The following is an 18,267-nucleotide window of genomic DNA, read 5'->3' on the forward strand; positions in this document are numbered from 1 at the left end:
ATTAACCTGCACGGCAACCTTTCGAGATCAATTAAAACTGCGTAACTTTTACCACAGTTTAGATTGTGTTTAAAAAGTCTGTAGCGTAATGTTGTTTCACACAATAGTTTCTCTTTACTGTGTTTTCAATATTAATATTAAAATTCAATATATGACCAAAATGGATGAACAATAAATGGAATATATACTGGCCCTTCCTAAGTGTTATCAAAATAATTATTACAAGCAAATTTACTGAAAGGTTTAATTTTAAATGTCACAAACTATCTAATACAGTGAGAACAGAGAATCAGGCACTCGCTAATTGATGGTTTATTCTTATGACAGTTGGCTAAATTATATTCCTCATTCCTCCAGGTGTTATATAGTTTTCTAAAGTTTTTGTACTTTTCAAGGGAATCTGACTGATAAGTGGGCAAAATGTTACCAAAACAGGGCAAAGATGGTGCTGTCTCTGGCTGCTGAAGAACGGTAGTTTAATTTGTCTCTGGCTTCTTTTAGACATTTATTGGAAATCTAAACAATATCTTGCATTTTATAGCCCAATGCTCTGTATGGCAGACCTCTGAGACTCATTATACTCATTACCTTTTGCAAGATGGGCTGGAGGATTGAACGCAAAATTTCGATGGGATTGCCAACCTAACCATCTTGCAAAAAATTTGTAGATATTGGAGGCAGCACAGATGTAGCATGTTGCTTCTTGTTTAATTATGGGACATAATCCAGTCTTAAAGTTAAATATTCATCGTTTTGAAATTCAGAGGCATTTTATGTGGGATACAATATAATCTAAGCTTCATGTCTGAAGATTCTTTTTGTTAATTTGGTTTATATCAATTCATGAGCAATTAACTTAATTCTGAATAAACAGTAAAAATAAGCACAAAAGCAATCCTTGCTGGGATCAAGACAGGGTAGAGAATGAAGATGAATTTAAATATGTCTTTGTTTTTCTTTAGTTTGTTCTATTTATATAGAGATTGTACTGAATATGAATACAGGAGTTTTTTTTGCTAATTTTGGATAGTTCTTTTAAAATGTCTTTTCTAACTTATTCACCAAACTGAAGGGCTGTAAAGTGTTTCACAAGAAATAGGAACTTTGAGTGAGAAGTATGTGATTTAGTTTTCATCCAATCTTTTGAGAATGGCTCAAGTTATTCAGATTTTGGTGGAGTTGAGATCCAAACCACCTCATATCATTGCAAAGTATATCTTTACTTTAGAATACAAAACCATAGTTTTTCTTAAAAACTAACATAAATGAAACAGTGAGGTTTGAAATAATTTTTGCATATTATTGAATTTGCAATTATACTCTTGAGCAGAACTATGTCTATCAGTAAAAAATGTGCTCAATATTGGATATAAAAATAGAATTGCCTTTAGAATACAGTTCTGCAGGGTGTTCTTGTCTTTGTTGTGGAAGAATACCCATTTAATACCAGATGATGGTGCTAGTGTACCATGGACAACATGCTGAAGGAAGCAGGGAGCCATGTTCTGTGATTCTGTAAGTTAAAAGACAGGAGAATCTGACCACTTGGTCAAAGTAATTCTTTGCATCTGGTGAGTTTAATATACAATCAGAAACACTCCAGTATGGAAATACTATAACAACCCCATTAAAATTAATTAGAAAATTCTCTTCTTTTTGAATTTTCAGATTCTTTTGTTGTGGCTCAACTAATGCCTTAGTTGGACGGACAGAGAATAATTTGGAATTAGAGACTAATTGAGGTTAATTCAGACTGAGAAATATTAATTCATTATTAATTGTTTAAAGTGACACAGCTGCCCCATTCCTGGTATCAATTTAGCTTTTCTCCATAACATCTCTTAAACCATTACAAAACCAACCTTAAGTTCACAAGAATATTTCAAATATACAGTACAACATAAAATATCCATTTTAAAATGCTCATTTGTTTCTATAGAGCAACATTTACCATAACCATGACAAATCTATTTTTGATGTTAATTTCAAATTGGGAGGTTGTAATATCAGTGCTTTACTTTGGGCTTAATTTGGTGTGTCAGTCCATATTTTATCAAGGTATGTTTTTTAAAATATTTTATTTAATATTCCATTCATGCAGTAAATACAATTATTATAATACTACAAAAAACAACATGATGGTTTTCACCCCACCCCAAATCCCCCTCCCTCCCATGCAATCACCCCCTCAAAAAAATATACAAATTGAAAAAAATAAAAGCTTTTAGGTATAAAAAGAAAAGGAGAGAGAAAAAAGATCTTTGGATTGCAGAGAGAGATGTCGTCCAGTACAATTCATCAGTTCTAACATAAACATACAGAGGAGAATCCCGCAGGATGAGAAGGATAAAAAGGATATCACTACAAATTTAATCCATTATTTGAGTGTATGGGGACCAAATTTGTAAAAATATATTTATTTCCTAAATTATAAGTAATTTTTATAAAGAAAATACAACTTTGAAATTTATCAAGAAATTTTGAATTTAAAAGTAAATATGTTTGTAACATTTTATTAAGGCTAACAAATATAATTAAGGAACATTTAATTTAATATTTTTAATTAGGCTTCTTCATCAATGTCATTGTGGCTGCACTGAGGATGAAGATTCTGCTGTATTAAAACCTTGCCGTTGGCTTAGATTATGCCAGGTGTATTAAGTGGCTCAGAATTGAGTATTCAAGATTCAATTAATTGTCATGTAATAAAGACAGTGCAATATCACATAGAATCTGTTTTTGTCTGCCATAAAGCAGACAGATTTGCCATCGGCATAAATTGCCTGAAGCACCTCTTACAGTCAGAGAAAGAAAAGCAAAAGAGAGTCTCCTCAGTGTCACCAACTGTCTGTGGGTTTGCCTCCAGTGCTTCCAAGCCCCTGCAGCCACACAGAGTCCAGTCCAAAGCATCAGCAACCCGATCTCCAGATCTGAACCTCCAGCATGCTCAGGAACCCTTCAGTGCCCTTGTCGCCCTGTTGCTTCCCAGTTCTGATACCTGGTATCCCTTCAGCTAGTTCTGAGCCGTCTCAAGCAGTCTGCAGCCTAGTGTGAATCCCTCAAGTGTAGTCACCAGGAGACCACAGTCTGTGTGGATTCATACTTTGCAATGATATGGGGTGGTTTGGATCTCAACTCCACCAAAATCTGAATAACTTGAGCCATTCTCAAAAGATAGGAAAAAAACTAAATCACATACTTCTCACTCAAAGTTCCTATTTCTTGTGAAACAATTTACAGCCCTTCAGTTTGGTGAATAAGTTAGAAAAGACATTTTAAAAGAACTATCCAAAATTAGCAAAAAAAACTCCTGTATTCATATTCAGTACAATCTCTATATAAATAGAACAAACTAAAGAAAAACAAAGACATATTTAAATTCATCTTCATTCTCTAGTCTCCAACAGCCTGCTGCCTGTGCATTTCTTCAACTGCAGAACCCCTAACTGGTCTGCTGCTGTGTTTACCATCCTGTAGGTCATCTCCTCTGCTTCTCCTTCTCAAGTGGGGGTTATTCTCCTAATTTTCTGGTGCCCTGAGCTAGTCCTCAGATTCTCCAGAGTCTAAAACCCCTTGTGTTGCTGATAATAGGTGCCATCATCTTGGGTGCAGACCCTACGGTCACAGAATTTTTAAATAAAGCCACCATCGGCTCCATTTACATTTAAAGCTTGTACAGAGCTGTCAGCAGTTGGACTGTTTTGTGACATTGTGCATTTGTTTTTATTGTAGTTTTTATTATCTTTAATACTTGCTGCAGCATTAATTTTTGCTGTATAATCCTCATTTTAAAATAAAAAAATAAATTAGAATATAGTCATAGCTGCTTTTATAATGGATGTCGTGACTACCACCACAATTCTCATGATGTGCAATGAGGTCTGTAACCTTTCAAAAAATATGTTCAGATGTAGAAAGTGGACAAACAATTTTTATTGCATAGCTGTAATTACATCCATTTTGAAAGGGATTGCCATACAAATTATTACAGAATATACCATGTCACAGATTAAGTTCAAAACAATCAATGCGCAAGGCTTTGTTGAATTTGAAAATGACTTTTATTTTACTTTATTTCCACTTCAGAGAAGATGTGAATGTTCAAAATATTATGTCAACATCGAATTTGGCATAATTAGAATTTGTTAAGAATAGCTTCTCTGCATTCATGATGTAGAGATGGTTGCCTTGACCCAAGGTTCCAACAAATGAATTATAATTTGGGTGATGTGTGACCTTGGACGTTAATTGTTTAGAGGACATCAACTTAAGCAATCAGTTCCAAGCATTCTTTGCTTATCAGCTAAATGTTGTCCTTGCTTTTCATTTCCCCGTAAAATGAAACTGATGTTTCCCTTTTCCAAACAAAAATTAAATTTGCAGTCAAAAACCAGAAATCAAAGATTGTATATTTTACATGCAAGATTAAAAAATGATTCTAACAAAAAAAACTCTCATTTACTAATTTTTCTCATTTATATTTGTTATCTTTGAGACATATTTAAAGCATTTAGAACAACAGAGCAATTACAGCACAGAAACAGGTCACCTTGGCCCCTCTAGTCTGTGCTCTCTAGGCACTCTCCAGCCAGATGGCATTAACATCATTTTTTCTCATACCTTGATGAAGGGCTCAAGCCTGAAATGTTGGTTATTTATTTTTATATTTGCTATATAAAGGACACTGCTTGACTTGCTGAGTTTCTACAGCTTTGTGTGTTTTTACATTTTTTTCTTAGTCCCACTGACCTGCACCCTGCCCATAGCCCTCCACACCTCTCCCATCCATGTACCTGTCCAAATTCTTCTTTAAATGTTAAAATTGAACCCAAATTTATCACTTCAGCTAGAAGTTCATTTCACACTCCCACTATTCTCTGTGTGAAGAGGTTCTCCCTAAACATTTCTCTTTTATCCTTAACCCATGTCTTCTGGTTTGTATCTCACTTACCTTCAGTGGAAAAAGCCTACCTACATTTTTTCTGTCCATCCCCCTCATAATTTTAATTACTTCTATCAAATCTCCCCTCATTCTTCTATATTCCAGGGAATAAAGTCGGAACCTGTTTAACTTTTCCCTGTAACTTAGTTCCTGAAGTCCGGGCAACATCCTAGTAAATCTTCTCTGCAACACCATTTCCATTTTATTGATATCTTTCCTGTAGTTAGATGTCCAAACCTGAACTTAATACTCCAAATTTTGCCTCACCAATGGCTTGTACAACTTTAACATATCATCCCAACTCCTGTACTCAATACTTTGATTTATGAAGGCCAATATGCCAAAAGTTCTCTTTACAACCCTATCCACCTGTGATGCCACTCTCAGGGAATTATGTATCTGTATTCCCAGATTTCTCTGTTCTACCACATTTCTCAGCACCCTTCCATTTACTGTCTATGTCTTTACTGTCTATGTCCTTTCTTGATTTGTCCTTTGTTACAAGCCCAGAGAATCCCAAAACCCACCAGCAATATATATTCACCAAGACAAATGTTATTTAAACAAAAGTTGCTTTTAATTATCTTTAAACATGAAAATAGAATCACATTTTAACTTATCACTATTTACTTAACTAACCTAACTTAACCCCCTTTTAATTCTAAGCGCACGTGTACGTAATGTGTGTGTAAGTTTAGAAAAGTTCTTTGATTCACAATCCTATCTCACTTTTCATTCCTTCAAGTTTACTGGTTGCAGGCAATTCTTATACTGTGCACAGAATTTAACATTTATGAAGTTCACCAGGCTTTGGTACTTGAAAGGTAAATGGTTACCACTCAGGAAGGTTCTTGTCAGTTTTCAGAAAGAGATTTGTTGTTCACTGGACACCCACAATTGATTCCTTGTAACCACCCACTTCAGTGTCTTGCTGATGAAACTTTCCCCCTCGGGGTTCTCCAGATGATAACCTCTTTCTTTCAGGTCACCACAGAGTTCCTTTTTGTTTCACTTATTTCAAGTGAAATATTAGGCAGCCAGTTCTCTCCTCTTGCATGAACCACAAGGGCTTTGATGAGGCTGAACTAAGGAGTCACAACCCATCTTCCAAATGGGGTTTTCCACAAGCTTGCCAGCTTGTCCTTTTCCAGTTCCAGCTGCTGCTGCTGACTGTAAAACTGCAGAACTGAATATTCTCTCTCTCAGAGAGAAATCCTGTTTTACTCTCTCTGCTTGAAAAACCACATGACCCTCTTAGAACAGCAAATTCTACACCAGACAGCCTGTGGCTCCAATGAGTTCTTTCATCTGTTGCCTTTTTGTAAACAACAACCCATTAGTGAAGTATCTTAGGCACTCTCCAAAGCTTTTGCAAAAGCTCTTGGCGCAGGCTTGTCTAGCATGTTCAGAGCTCCAATATTTTAAATAAGATCGGTTTTAAAATGTTTATATGTGATCTACACCTACCGCAATTTATCTCCCAAAAACATAACTATAATCTGTCATACCTTCCAAAATGCAATACCTCACAATTTTCTGCATAAAACTCCATCTGTAATTTTTCAGTCCATTTTACCAGCTGCCCCAGATACCTCTGCAAGCTTTGAAAATTTTGTTCACTATCCACAACACCTCCAATCTGATCCAATTTACCACATTATCATCCAGATCATTTATATAGATGACAAACAACAATGGTCCCAGTACTGATCCCTGAGGCACACCACTAGTCACAGGCCTCCAATCTGTGAAGTAATCTTCCACCACTACACTCTGGCTTGGCTTCTCCCATCCATCCATTATCAAATCCAATTCACTACTTCAACATGAATTCCTCGCATCTAAACATTCCTGACTAATCCACAGCCTTTACTTCAACAACTTTCCTGGTAACCTCAAAAAACAGTATAAGCATGGTTAAATATGACTTACCACACATAAAGTGAGCCTAACCAGGCCCTGGCTATCTAAATAATTGTATATCCTATCTCTTGGTACACCTTCCAATAATTTACCTATCACTGATATTAGGCCCACCAGCCTATAATTTCCAGAGTTACTTTTGGAGCCTTTTTTAAACAATGGAACAACGTGAGTGTGAGCGCTGCTGTGCGAATAATTCTGATGCAAAGTCCACAGACTTTACAACAAGCTTTAATTAGCTTAAATTAATACACACCAACCTCAGTACCTTTGCTGGCTCCATGTGTCTGACTCTCCAAAGGGGCCGGCTCGAGTCTTTATACGAGCTGGTGATTGACAGCCAGCAGGTGGGACCAGCCTCCCGGGTTGCCTACCTGCAGGTCCAGTGATTTCCCCCTTCAGTAGGCTGGTTGGAGTGCGGCCAGTGTAGTGGTTGTTTCACATTATTCACCCCCATTTTAATATGAGTCCTTGCAGGGGGCAGTGTTGTCAGTACCGAGTAGTATCTACAATTTCAGGTGGTCTGGCGGTCATCTGTGCCTCTGGGACTGTGGCAGGACAGGCTCCTGGTCACTGGTCAGTAGGGGTACGGCTGCCTGAGGGTTGGATGGGTCCGGGGTGGGGCTGGGGAGAGGGCCGGGCCCCTGCTTGTGCCAGGTCCCTGGTCGAGATGTCCATTGGGATACCTGATGTAGGTGTAATTTGGGTTTGAATGGAAGAGATGCACCTGCTCTACCAGGGGGTCAGATTTATGGGTTCTTGTTGTCCTGGAGACATCAGCCATTCTGGCAGGGAGACACCAGTCGCCAATTTCCTAGGAAAGGAGGAAAGTTGTTCTTGAGGGGTCTGATTGGTAGCCATGCACAAGAGTGACCATATGGCATGGAGTGCCTCGGGGAGAGCCTCTTGCCAATAGTTGATGAAGCAGCCTTTCAGCTTCATGGCCAGGAGGACTGCCTTCCGGATGACCTCTTTTTCATGTTTCACCTGCCCATTGCCCATGGGTTGTGGATGAATGCCAGGTATCCAAACATGGTGAAAATTTGTGCCAGTGCCTCAATAATGGAGGCAGTGGAGGCATCAGGGCAAGGCATGGTGAAGAGAAAACGGGAGAATTAGTCTATAACCGAGAGGAAATAGATGTTCTTATTCAAGGAAGGCAGTGGTCCCTTGAAGTCGATGCTGAGTCGCTCGAAAGGCCAAGTGGCCTTCACTACATGGGCCTGTGGTGGGTGGAAGAAGCACGGTTTGCACTCCACACAGACCCTACAATGACTCAGTCATTGTCCAGACTTCCTTGACAGTGAAGGGGAGATTCCAGGACTTAATGAAGTGGTACAGGCGCATGACAGTCAGGTGGCAAAGGGTGTTGTGCAGCACCCGAAGCTGTTTGGACTGCGCACTGGTGCAGGTCCGGGACAGGGCATCGGGGGAGTCATTAATCTTCCCTGGCCAATACAGGATGTTGAAGTTGAATGTGGCCAGCTTGTCTCTCCAGCAAAAGATCTTGTCGTTTTTGATCTTGCCTCTGTGGGTGGTGCTGAACATGGATGCTACTGAACACTGGTCTGTGAGAAGGGTAAACCTTCTGCCAGCCAGGTAGTGGTCCCAGTGGAAGACTGCTTGCATGATCGCCTGGGCCTCCTTTTCAATGACAGAGTGTCCGAGCTCTGAACCGTAGGAAGCCCTGGAGAAAAAGGCCATGGGTCTGCCCGCTTGATTGAGAATGGCACTGAGGGCAACATCAGAGGCATTGCCCTCCACCTGGGGTGGTCTCGTCCACAGCATGCATCGTGGTATTGGTGATATCCTGTCTGATGTGGGCGAAGGCCGTTTGCGCCTCAGCAGGGTGGGGAAAAGTATTGGCTTGGGCCAGTAGAGGGGACCTTGTCTGAGAGGTGGGGGACTAGCCATTATTAATTATGGATTCCATGCAATGGACAATAGAATCACAGTTTAGAGTGGCACACATTTAAAAATAAATACTCCTCCAAACCTATGGTGGGAGTTATTGTTCATTATTAAAGTCTGAAATTAACTAAGGAAGCAATTTGCATTACATAAATAATAACACCAATTAAATGTTGGTTAAAAGGGAGTAGTAAGAGAAGAGCCCTGGGCACCTACAGAGGGTCTTGAGCATGTGGTGGAGGGGCAATTCCATCAGGGACGTATATGTTCGGGGTCAGGACTGATGATGTTCCATGATGCACCCCAGGCTAGTGAGGCAGGTGGTACTGAACACGCACTGCTCCCTGTTGTAGGTGAGGTTCAGTGCCTCTGCCACCAGGAGAAATCTTTCCAGGTTGGCATCGTGGTCCTGCTGGTCGTGGCTGCAGAATGTGACATTGTGCAGATACGGGAATGTTGCTCTTAGCTTGTGCCAGTTTACCATGCAGTCCATCTTCCGCTGAAAGACGGAGACTCCATTTGTGTCTCCAAACTGGATCTGGGAAACTGGTAGAGGTACCTGTCTGCCTCAAAGACAGTATAAGGTTTATCCCAGGCATGGATGGGGAGCTGATGGTAGGTCAACTTCAGGTCAATTGTGGAGAAAACCCTATACTGGGCTATCTCGTTGACCATGTCGGCGATGCGGAGCATTGGGTAGGTGTCCAGCTGAGTGTACTGGTTGATGTTCTGTCTATAGTCAGTGATCATCCTTGGTTTGCTTCCCCCTTTTACAACAGGACCTGGGCTCTCCAGGGGCTGGTGCTGGGCTCTACATCTCCTTCCACCAGAAGCTGTCTCACCTCGGCCTTGATAAAGGTCCTTTCGGCCGCACAACAGCACCTGCTCTTGGCAGCTATAGACTTACAGTCTGGTGTCAGGTAGTTGAAGAAGGATGGAGGGGTTACCCTTAGGGTGGAGAATCCACAAGTGGACTGGGGGCAGTCGCTGGACTTTGTGCTGTGGATGGTGAGTGGGGGAATGGGCCACTGAAGGTAAGGGTGAGGCTGCAGAGGTGACATTGGAAGTCTAGACCTCAGATAACTGGGGCATAGAGCTTGGGCATGGCCAGAACCCTAAACCCTTGGTATGTTTCCCCCCCCCCCCCCACTGTTAAGTTCACTGAGCAGCACCCTAGTGCCATGATGGAGTAGTCCTGGGATGCGAAGGCGATAGAAGTTAGCGTGGTGGATGATGGGACTGCTTTGGGGCCAGAGTTGCTGCTCCCTGACAGTTGTAGTGAGTAGCGGCCAGTGGGTGCCTTTAGGAGCATGGGGTGTGGTGGATGTGCAGTTTTGCATGCGTGTGTGTTGGCCACGTCATCCGGTCAGCAAGTCGGGCAGGTTAGGGTGTTGGGGGGTCTGCTGGCCCATGATGGCAGCACCCAGAAGATGCACATAACATCGGCATAGTTGGGCAACCTGGCCAGAAGTGGCATTGTTTGGTGCAGGCGAAAGTGACATCACCGGTGTGGGCAGAAGTTGGACGATGAAAGATGGCGGCGCCCATGTTGAACACATAGTGGCAACGTGGTTGGATGCCTGGGCCGGAAGTGACATCATCAGTGCAGGTGGAAGTGGAAGGAAGATTAATGGCGCTGCCTAGCATTCACACGTGGTGGCATACAGAGAGTCGAAAGGGGCTCCCGGTTGGTCGCGGAGGGCCACAGCACTCCTGGTGGGTTTGGAGAGGCACACTTTAGCGAAGTGTCCTTTCTTGCTGTATTGGGAGTTCCTCACAGGGCAGTTCTTTCGGGAGCGCCTGTCCAACCCACACCGGGATCCGTAGTATTTACGTGGTGGACTGTGTCTGTGGTGGCAATCGTCTCTTCTACATGGGGCCCCTCAGCGACTGCTGTCATTGGCATTGGCCAGACCAGAGGTTGGGGGAGGCTAGAGTCGAAGGTCTCTACATGGTGAACTGCAGCTTCTAAGGAGTGGACCACCTCCATGATCCTGTTAAGGGAGGCGTTATTCTCCTTCAACATCTCTGTCAAGTCACCCTTGACCACAACCATCACACGCAGCCCTTGCAGCAGGTATCTCAGACAGTCACCCCAGCTTTGATCGTGCACAGGCGTGCTAGTTCTCGCAATGCCTCCAGGTAAGCGTCTGCTGTCTCACTTGGCTGCTGTACCCTGTTGCTGAGCAGGTACCAGGCATAGAATGTGTTTGTCAGGGCCTGGTACATACCTTCCAAGGCAAAATCCGTGCAGTCTCGGATAGCCTGGAAAGCACACAGGTCCAGTTTGGTGCGTGTATGGATGATCGTCTCAATCGCATGCTTCCAGATCTCAAAGTATACTGGAGCGTCCGGGTGTTGAGGGTCAATATCCAGCCTCTTGATAGTGAGGAACTTCTCCATGGTCCTTTTAATTTTAAGCTAATTAAATTGTGAGCGCTGCTATATGAATAATTCTGACATAAAATCCACAGACAACAGACTTTAATTAGCTTAAACGTACACACCAGTCTCAGTATATTTGATGGCTCCACGTGTCTGACTCTCCAAAGGGGTTGGTTCGAGCCTTTATACGGGCCACTGATTGACAGCCAGCAGGTAGGGCCAGCCTCCCAGGTTGTCGACCTGCAGGTACAGTGGTTGCCCCCTGCAGTAGGCTGGTAGGAGTGCAGCCAGTGTAGTGGTTATATCACCACAGTGAGCTACGCCCAAATTTTCTGGCACCCCACCTGTGGCCAAGGACATTTTAAATATTTCTGCCAGAGCCCCCGCAATTTCTGCACTAGCCTCCCTCAAGGTCCGAGGGAATATCTTGTCAAGCCCTTAGGATGTATCCACCCTTATTTGCTTTAAGACAGCAAGCACTTCTTCCTCTTTAATCTGTATAGATTCCATGATCTCACTGCTTGTTTTCCTTACTTCCCACGACTCTGTCCCCATTTCATGAGTGAATACTTATGAAAAAAAAACATTTAAGATCTCTCCCATCTCTTTTGGCTCCATACAAAGACAACCACTCTCATTTTCAAGAGGACTAATTTTGTCCCTTATGATCTTTTTATTCTTAATATACCTGTAGAAACCCCTATGATTTTCCTTTACATTGTCAGCCAAAAGCAACCTCATGACTTCTTTCAAACTTCCTGATTTCTTTCTGGAGGTATTTCTTGCATTTGTTTTATACTCCTCGAGTACCTCATTTGTTCCATGTTGTCTATACCTGTTATACACCTCTCTCTTCTTCCGAGCCAGATCCCCAATATCCTTTGAAAATTAAGTTTCCCTATATCTTCTAATCTTGCCTTTGATCCTGACAGGAAAATACAAATTCTGTACTATCAAAATTTCACCTTTGAAGGTCCTCCACTTACCTTGCATATCCTGACCCAACCTATCCACGCATTCTAGATCCTTTCTCATTTCCTCAAATTTGGCCTTTCTCCAGTTTAGACTCAACCCATAATTAACTTGAAACTAGTGGCATTATGATCACTGGAACCAAAATACTCCCCTATACATACTTGTCACCTGTCCTGTCTCGTTCCCTAATAAGAGATGGTTCCTCTATATATTGGTTTAGAAAACTTTCTTGAACACATTTGACAAACTCTAAGCCATCCAGCCCTTTTAGAGTTTAGGAGTCCAAGTCAATAGGTGGAAAGTTAAAATCTCCTACTATTACAACTTTGTTTTCTGCAACTGTCTGCTATCTCTCTCCAGATTTGCTCCTCTAATTCTTGCTGACTATTGAGCCGTCTATAATATTAATTTCACAGTCATTGATTTGTATTTTGAAATCAATGTTTGTAGGCAAAGAAGGATATTTACATTCATTAATGTCTCTACCTCTCAAAATAATGAGACAAATGAAATAAGATGAACATGGGTGAATATAATAGAAAAATTTACCCTCTCCTCTGGCTTCTCAAGTTTCCATAGCGCATAACTCTCTGTCTCTGCAAGCACTTGTGATGATCTGGCCAAACAAAATAACAATTAGTTTAATCTTCACCTTCAACTATCATTTCAATGTAAATTACCAGAAAATATCAATGGCTGGATGACCAGAATGTCTTGCAGCCATCTTCCAATGTGGTTCTATAGAGGTGACCATGGAGATAACCAACATGGACCACTGATTTTAGAGGTCAGGCATTGTCTTATCCAATGAAAAAGCAGGCTTTAAGTGCCAAGTCACCCATTTTTGTTTCTATTTTCAATGGTCTTCTCATGCTCTAATGCAGCTAGCCATTATTTTCATGCACAACAGCACTACAGAGGCCACAGGAGGCAAGGTCCTATCAACTCTCTGCAAACATACAACACTGTGGCTGAGATGCCTAACATTGCATCAGGTTATTTGTATGTGCTTGAAAATATACTTGTCATCAGCATTTGTCTGCAATATCAACTTCCAGCAGAACACAATTTCAACTATCCTGTGCTCTCTGATAGTCATATGACTGATTGTTCTGCCTTTAAATCTACTCTTGTTCATGTGGGTTGAGTGAACTGGCATGAAGTGATGCATGTAGACATCACCTATAGTGACTAATTTCCTTTATATTTGCTTGGATGATAAAAGAATCTTGTTTTCTGTGACTGATTCAAACATATTCGTACTAAAGTTAAGTTTTCCTAAGTTTATTAAATGATATTAAACATTGCTAATGTTATTATAAGTTGTTAAATGTTGTTACAAGTTGCTAAACATTGTTAGACAATCAATAGAAAATGTCAGAAGATTCTCAAAAGACTCCATTCTGCAGAACAAAAGCTAAAAAAAACCCTTACCTCCCAAGCAAGCAGAGAAAAACTAGCTGTGACCCTGAAGCAAAGATGTTGCTAGGAGACAGCATAAAAATATGTTAAACAAAAAAAGCAGACAAGTTGCGAGCATGGAACACATATTAACCCCTACATAACCAGTGAAATGGTGCATCTGCAAAGGGAAACATCTCTGATGAGCAGGCACAATCACCCACCGCAACTCTTGGAGCAGTGAAGACTCTTGTTTAAGGCAATTAAAATTCTGTTTTAGAATTGTTAGGATGAAAATTATTAGGATTATCATGTGCACAAAGTTATTTTTCACTTGCTGCTGTTTTCAGTTCCATATTAATATGTTGAATATGATATGAATAATTGAGTGCTCAGTACTGAATTCTATGGTAATCCATGAATGAACTGAAAATGACCGATTTACTCCTAATCCTATATCTATGTCAATATGCTGTCCCAAATCTTTTTAGCCCTTTTGTATGGTAACTGATCAAATGTATTTTAAAACTCCAGATTTATTTCATCTACAGACCTCCTCTCTCCACTCTGCCACCTGCACCTTCAAAAGAAACAACAGTAGATTTAAAGACATGACTTTCTCTTCTTCAAACTATGCATTTCAAAATGCCCTCTAAGCAGATCTCCATCGTAGTCAAGTGTGACTTGTATTCAAATCCTGGATCTGTACAAGTAAAGTCAAATCCCTCTATTTGAAATCCTCCTATTTGAAATTTCTGTGAGTTTGTCTTTGTTTTTGAGACCTGTATACAAATACCATGAACAAGGGATTTTCAGGAATGATGCACTTTATGTAAAATAAAATCAAAACATTGTTATAGTGTTAAAAATGCACAGCAGATGATCAGCAGAACTAACACGATTCATCTGACTTAATTTCCTGTCATCTTACCTGCTGCAACCATGGCACTACATCACAAATAAAGATCTGAATGGCCAGTACGTGGTGAGTAAATAGCCGAGCACCGAACTCAGTTTGAGTGTTTAAAGAGCTTTTCAAATGTCCAAAACCAATCTTTATCGAACCTAAGCCTCAATACACTTCATCATTGTGTCTGCAGTTTACAGTTTTCATTTTATTTTGTATCAACAGCATTCTGGATGTAATTGGATTAATCCTTTGGACACTTTTCAACAATGTGTTATACAGTTTAGTGAGAACCACGGTTATATTGTAGAACTTCATGGTCCCAGCTTTTGGAATGACACAATGGTACAATGGCAATATGGGAAGGTGAACCTGTATTGGCAGGATGACTTCCATCCGAACTGGAAGGAGACCAATGTCCTGTGGGAAAGTTTGCTGGTACTGCTGAGAGCAGTTTAAACTAGAGTTGCAGGGGAATTGAAATCAGAGTACCAAAGTAGATAGGGTAGTGGAAATATTGATAAAAGACAAACATAGAAAGGTTGAACATGATAGGAATAATGTTCTGAGTTGCATCTATTTCAATGTAAGGAGTATATTAGGAAAGGCAGATTTGCAAAGACATTGTGGCCAAAAGTGACATTTGGTTGCAGGCATGAAATTGAAATTCTTGGGAATCACCTTCTCCAGGATCTTTCCTGGACCCCACCTCACTCCCAAATGCAAACCAGTGGCCCCAGGAGTAGACATTACCGTGCAGAAGACCAGGCGTTCATTAAGTCAGACGTTTGGTGCTTGTTTGGCTAGGGCATCATTGAGGCCAGCAATAGCCTTTGGAAGGCCCAGGTGGTTGTGGTAAAGAATGGGGAAATGAATAGGATGGTCATAGATTACAGCCAGACCATCAACTGATACATTCAGCGCTCAACGCATACCCCATTCCCCGCAGATCACACAATATCGGGTATTCTCCACTATCGATCTGAAGTCAGCATATCACGAGCTCACAATCCACCTGGAAGACTGCCAGTATACTGCATTTGAAGCAGATGGCCACTTCTACCACTTTCGCTGTGTCCCTTTTGGCATCACCAATGGGGTCTCCGACTTCCAGTTGGAGATGGACTGCACGGTGGATCAATATAAACTGCAGGCCACCTTCCCATACCTCGATAATGTGACCATTTGCGGTCACGATGCAAATCGCCATAAATTCCTCCAGGCAGCAAAAATGCCTGAATTTTACTTATAACAAGGACAAATGTGTGTACTGCACAACATGACTAGCCATTCTCAGCTGCGTGGTTGAGAATGGCATTATTGGTCCTGACCCCCACATATCCTCAAAGCACTGAAGAGATGCCTCAGGTTCTTCTCATATTACACTCAATGGGTCCCCAACTATGTGGACAAGATTCGCCCATTGGTCAAAGCCACCACGTTTCCATTTCCAGCAGAAACCCATGTTACATTTGGCCATATTAAGGACAACATCACCAAGGCAGCCATGCATGCCATAGACGAGTCCATACTGTTCCAAGTGGAGAGTGATGTGTCTACCACAATCAACCAAGCAGGCAGACCCATTGGCTTTTTCTCACACACCCACCAGGGCCCTGAAATCCACCACTCCTCTGTTGAGAAAGAGGCCCAGGCCATCATTGAGGCATATGCCACTGGAGGCACTACCTTGCTGGTAAACAATTCACTCTCCTCACGGATCAGCGATTGGTCGCATTCATGTTTAATTATAGGAAGGGAGGAAAATCAAGAACAATAAGATCCTCAGACTGAAGACGTTTGTCACCCTGGAGTGACTAGGTGCTTCCATTTTATCAAAGTTTGGAACCTACCATACTCCGTGGAGGAAGTCCAGACAATGACTAAAAACTGTCAGGTCTGCTTTGAATGCAAACTGAAATTCAACCGACTGGACAAGGCACACCTGATCAAAGCTACCCACCCCTTCGAGAACCTTAGCATTGATTTCAATGCACCAGTCCCACAACCCCTCCTCCAACTGAAATGTCTACTTCCTTACAATCACTGATGAATACTCCCATTACCCTTTCGCCATCCCATGCATGAACATGACACAGCCACAATTATTGAGACTCTCTGCAGTATCTTCATGCTCTTTGGGTACCCCAGCTTCATCCACAGTGACCAGGGGACCTCATTCATGAGAGATGAGCAGCTGCAGTACCTGTTGGCCAGGGGCATCGCCAGGAGCAAGACCACCAGCTACAACCCTAGAGGAAACAATCAAATGAAAGGGGAGAATGCCATGGTGTAGTAAACCATCCTCCTGGCACTGAAGTCACAGGGCCTCCCCATCTCCCAATGGCAAGACGTCCGACCAGATGTAATTCACTCTGTCCAGTCGCTTTTACATATGGCCACTAACAAAATGCCTCATGAATGGATGTTTGCTTTCCCGAGGAAGTCTGAGTCAGAGACTACACTGGCCACCTGGTTTGCCTCCCCTAGTCCAGGCCTATTTCGGAAGTATGCTAGACAATCTAAAACTGATCCATTGGTTGAGAGGGTCCGCCTCCTCCATGTTAACCACCAGTATAGCTACGTTGTCCTCCCTGACAGGCATGAGGACACCGTCTTGATCTGAGATCTGGCACCATTGGTGCCCCTTCGGTCACCACTGACCACCAACAGACACTCCCCATACCCCCCCCCCCCCACTGCTACCTTAGGGGTAGCTGAGCCTCCGGCTGACCACTCTCCATCCATGGATACTGATATCACCCATGATGCACCAGTCCCATACCCCCTTTCCCCCTTGACAAACTGTAACTGATGATGACAGGCCAACACTACAAGCTGCTCAGGATGCTATAGCAGCCCCCAAACCATTACCACATCATTTGTTGCAACAAAGGAGGCCCCCTGACAGACCTAATCTGTAAAATGTATATATGTATAATTATTTCATCTTTTTTTCTCTTCTTAAAAAGGAGGGGTGAATATGTTAAACCACTGTTATACTATGATTGGCCTCTCCCAGCTAGACATCCTCCCAAGACCGATCCTATGGTCTTTGCATGCTCCCATTCCCCCACTCTGCCTCGATCAGTCAATGAGGTTGACGGTTGTTCCAGTCTATGGTTAATAAAAGCCTATCAATTTCACAACTTCAGTCTTTTGTGATTATTGATGGTGCATCAGATGGTATCAGAAAGGATCTGACAAGTGTGCATTGGGACAATTTGTTTTCCAGCAAAGGTGTGCTTGGTAAGTGGGGCCTTCAAAGGTGAAATTTTGTGTGCTCCTATCAGTCTTAAAGATGAGACTAATGGTGTCACGAGCTTTGATTTTCAAAAGACAGGTCCTAGTTAAGAAAAAATAAGTGTATTGTAAATATAGATAGCAAGGAACAAATTTTTAAATTATTTTTTACATTTTAAACCTTTTTTAAGTTTTAAAAAATTTAGACATACAGCATGGAAACAGGGCATTTTGGCCCTCGAGCCTGTTCCGCCCAATTAACCAACAACCCCGGTACATTTTGAACAATGGGAGGTGTGACAGAGTATATAGATATGTATTTAGGAGATAAAATGGGAAAGGATTGTTAGAGTAGGTCACATACAAACACTTTAAAACAGATCTTATTTAAAATACTGGAGCTCTGCTAATGCTAAACATATCGGCTCCACAGATTTTGCGAGAGCTTTGGAGAGTGCCCAAGTGTCTTCCTAATGGATTGTTGTTTACAAAAGGCAACAGGTGAAAGATCTTGTTGGAGCAGCAGATTGTCTGGAGTTGTTCTAAGAGGGTCATGTGGATTTGCAAGGAGAATCAAACA

General features: G+C 41.8%; 1 protein-coding gene and 1 long non-coding RNA gene across 15 annotated transcripts in view; one reads left to right on the forward strand and one right to left on the reverse strand.

Moving 5' to 3' along the window:
* LOC138760628 (acylphosphatase-2-like) overlaps positions 1-18,267 on the forward strand; it is a 155,453-nt gene that overhangs the window by 65,321 nt on the left and 71,865 nt on the right. Inside the window, exon 4 of one of the 13 annotated variants that reach the window (XM_069931422.1) lies at positions 14,072-14,358. The exons of 10 other annotated variants lie outside the window; for them this stretch is intronic. In XM_069931422.1, coding sequence (XP_069787523.1) covers positions 14,072-14,138 — 67 coding nt within the window. In that variant the 3' untranslated portion in view covers positions 14,139-14,358. Of the gene's footprint in view, positions 1-14,071; positions 14,359-14,502; positions 14,523-18,267 lie in introns of those variants that run through there. 2 more of the 13 variants (XM_069931428.1, XM_069931423.1) reach the window with 2 other exon arrangements.
* The window catches only part of LOC138760629 (uncharacterized), an 86,662-nt gene that overhangs the window by 4,465 nt on the left and 63,930 nt on the right, over positions 1-18,267 (reverse strand). The window contains exons 3-4 of one of the 2 annotated variants that reach the window (XR_011355763.1): positions 12,686-12,752; positions 3,960-4,355 (exon numbers count right to left, since the gene is read on the reverse strand). This is a non-coding gene — a long non-coding RNA (uncharacterized lncRNA). Of the gene's footprint in view, positions 1-3,959; positions 4,356-12,685; positions 12,753-18,267 lie in introns of those variants that run through there. The other variant, XR_011355762.1, reaches the window with a different exon arrangement.

The sequence above is a fragment of the Narcine bancroftii genome, chromosome 4 (assembly GCF_036971445.1).
Source record: "Narcine bancroftii isolate sNarBan1 chromosome 4, sNarBan1.hap1, whole genome shotgun sequence".
Classification (NCBI taxonomy): domain Eukaryota; kingdom Metazoa; phylum Chordata; class Chondrichthyes; order Torpediniformes; family Narcinidae; genus Narcine; species Narcine bancroftii.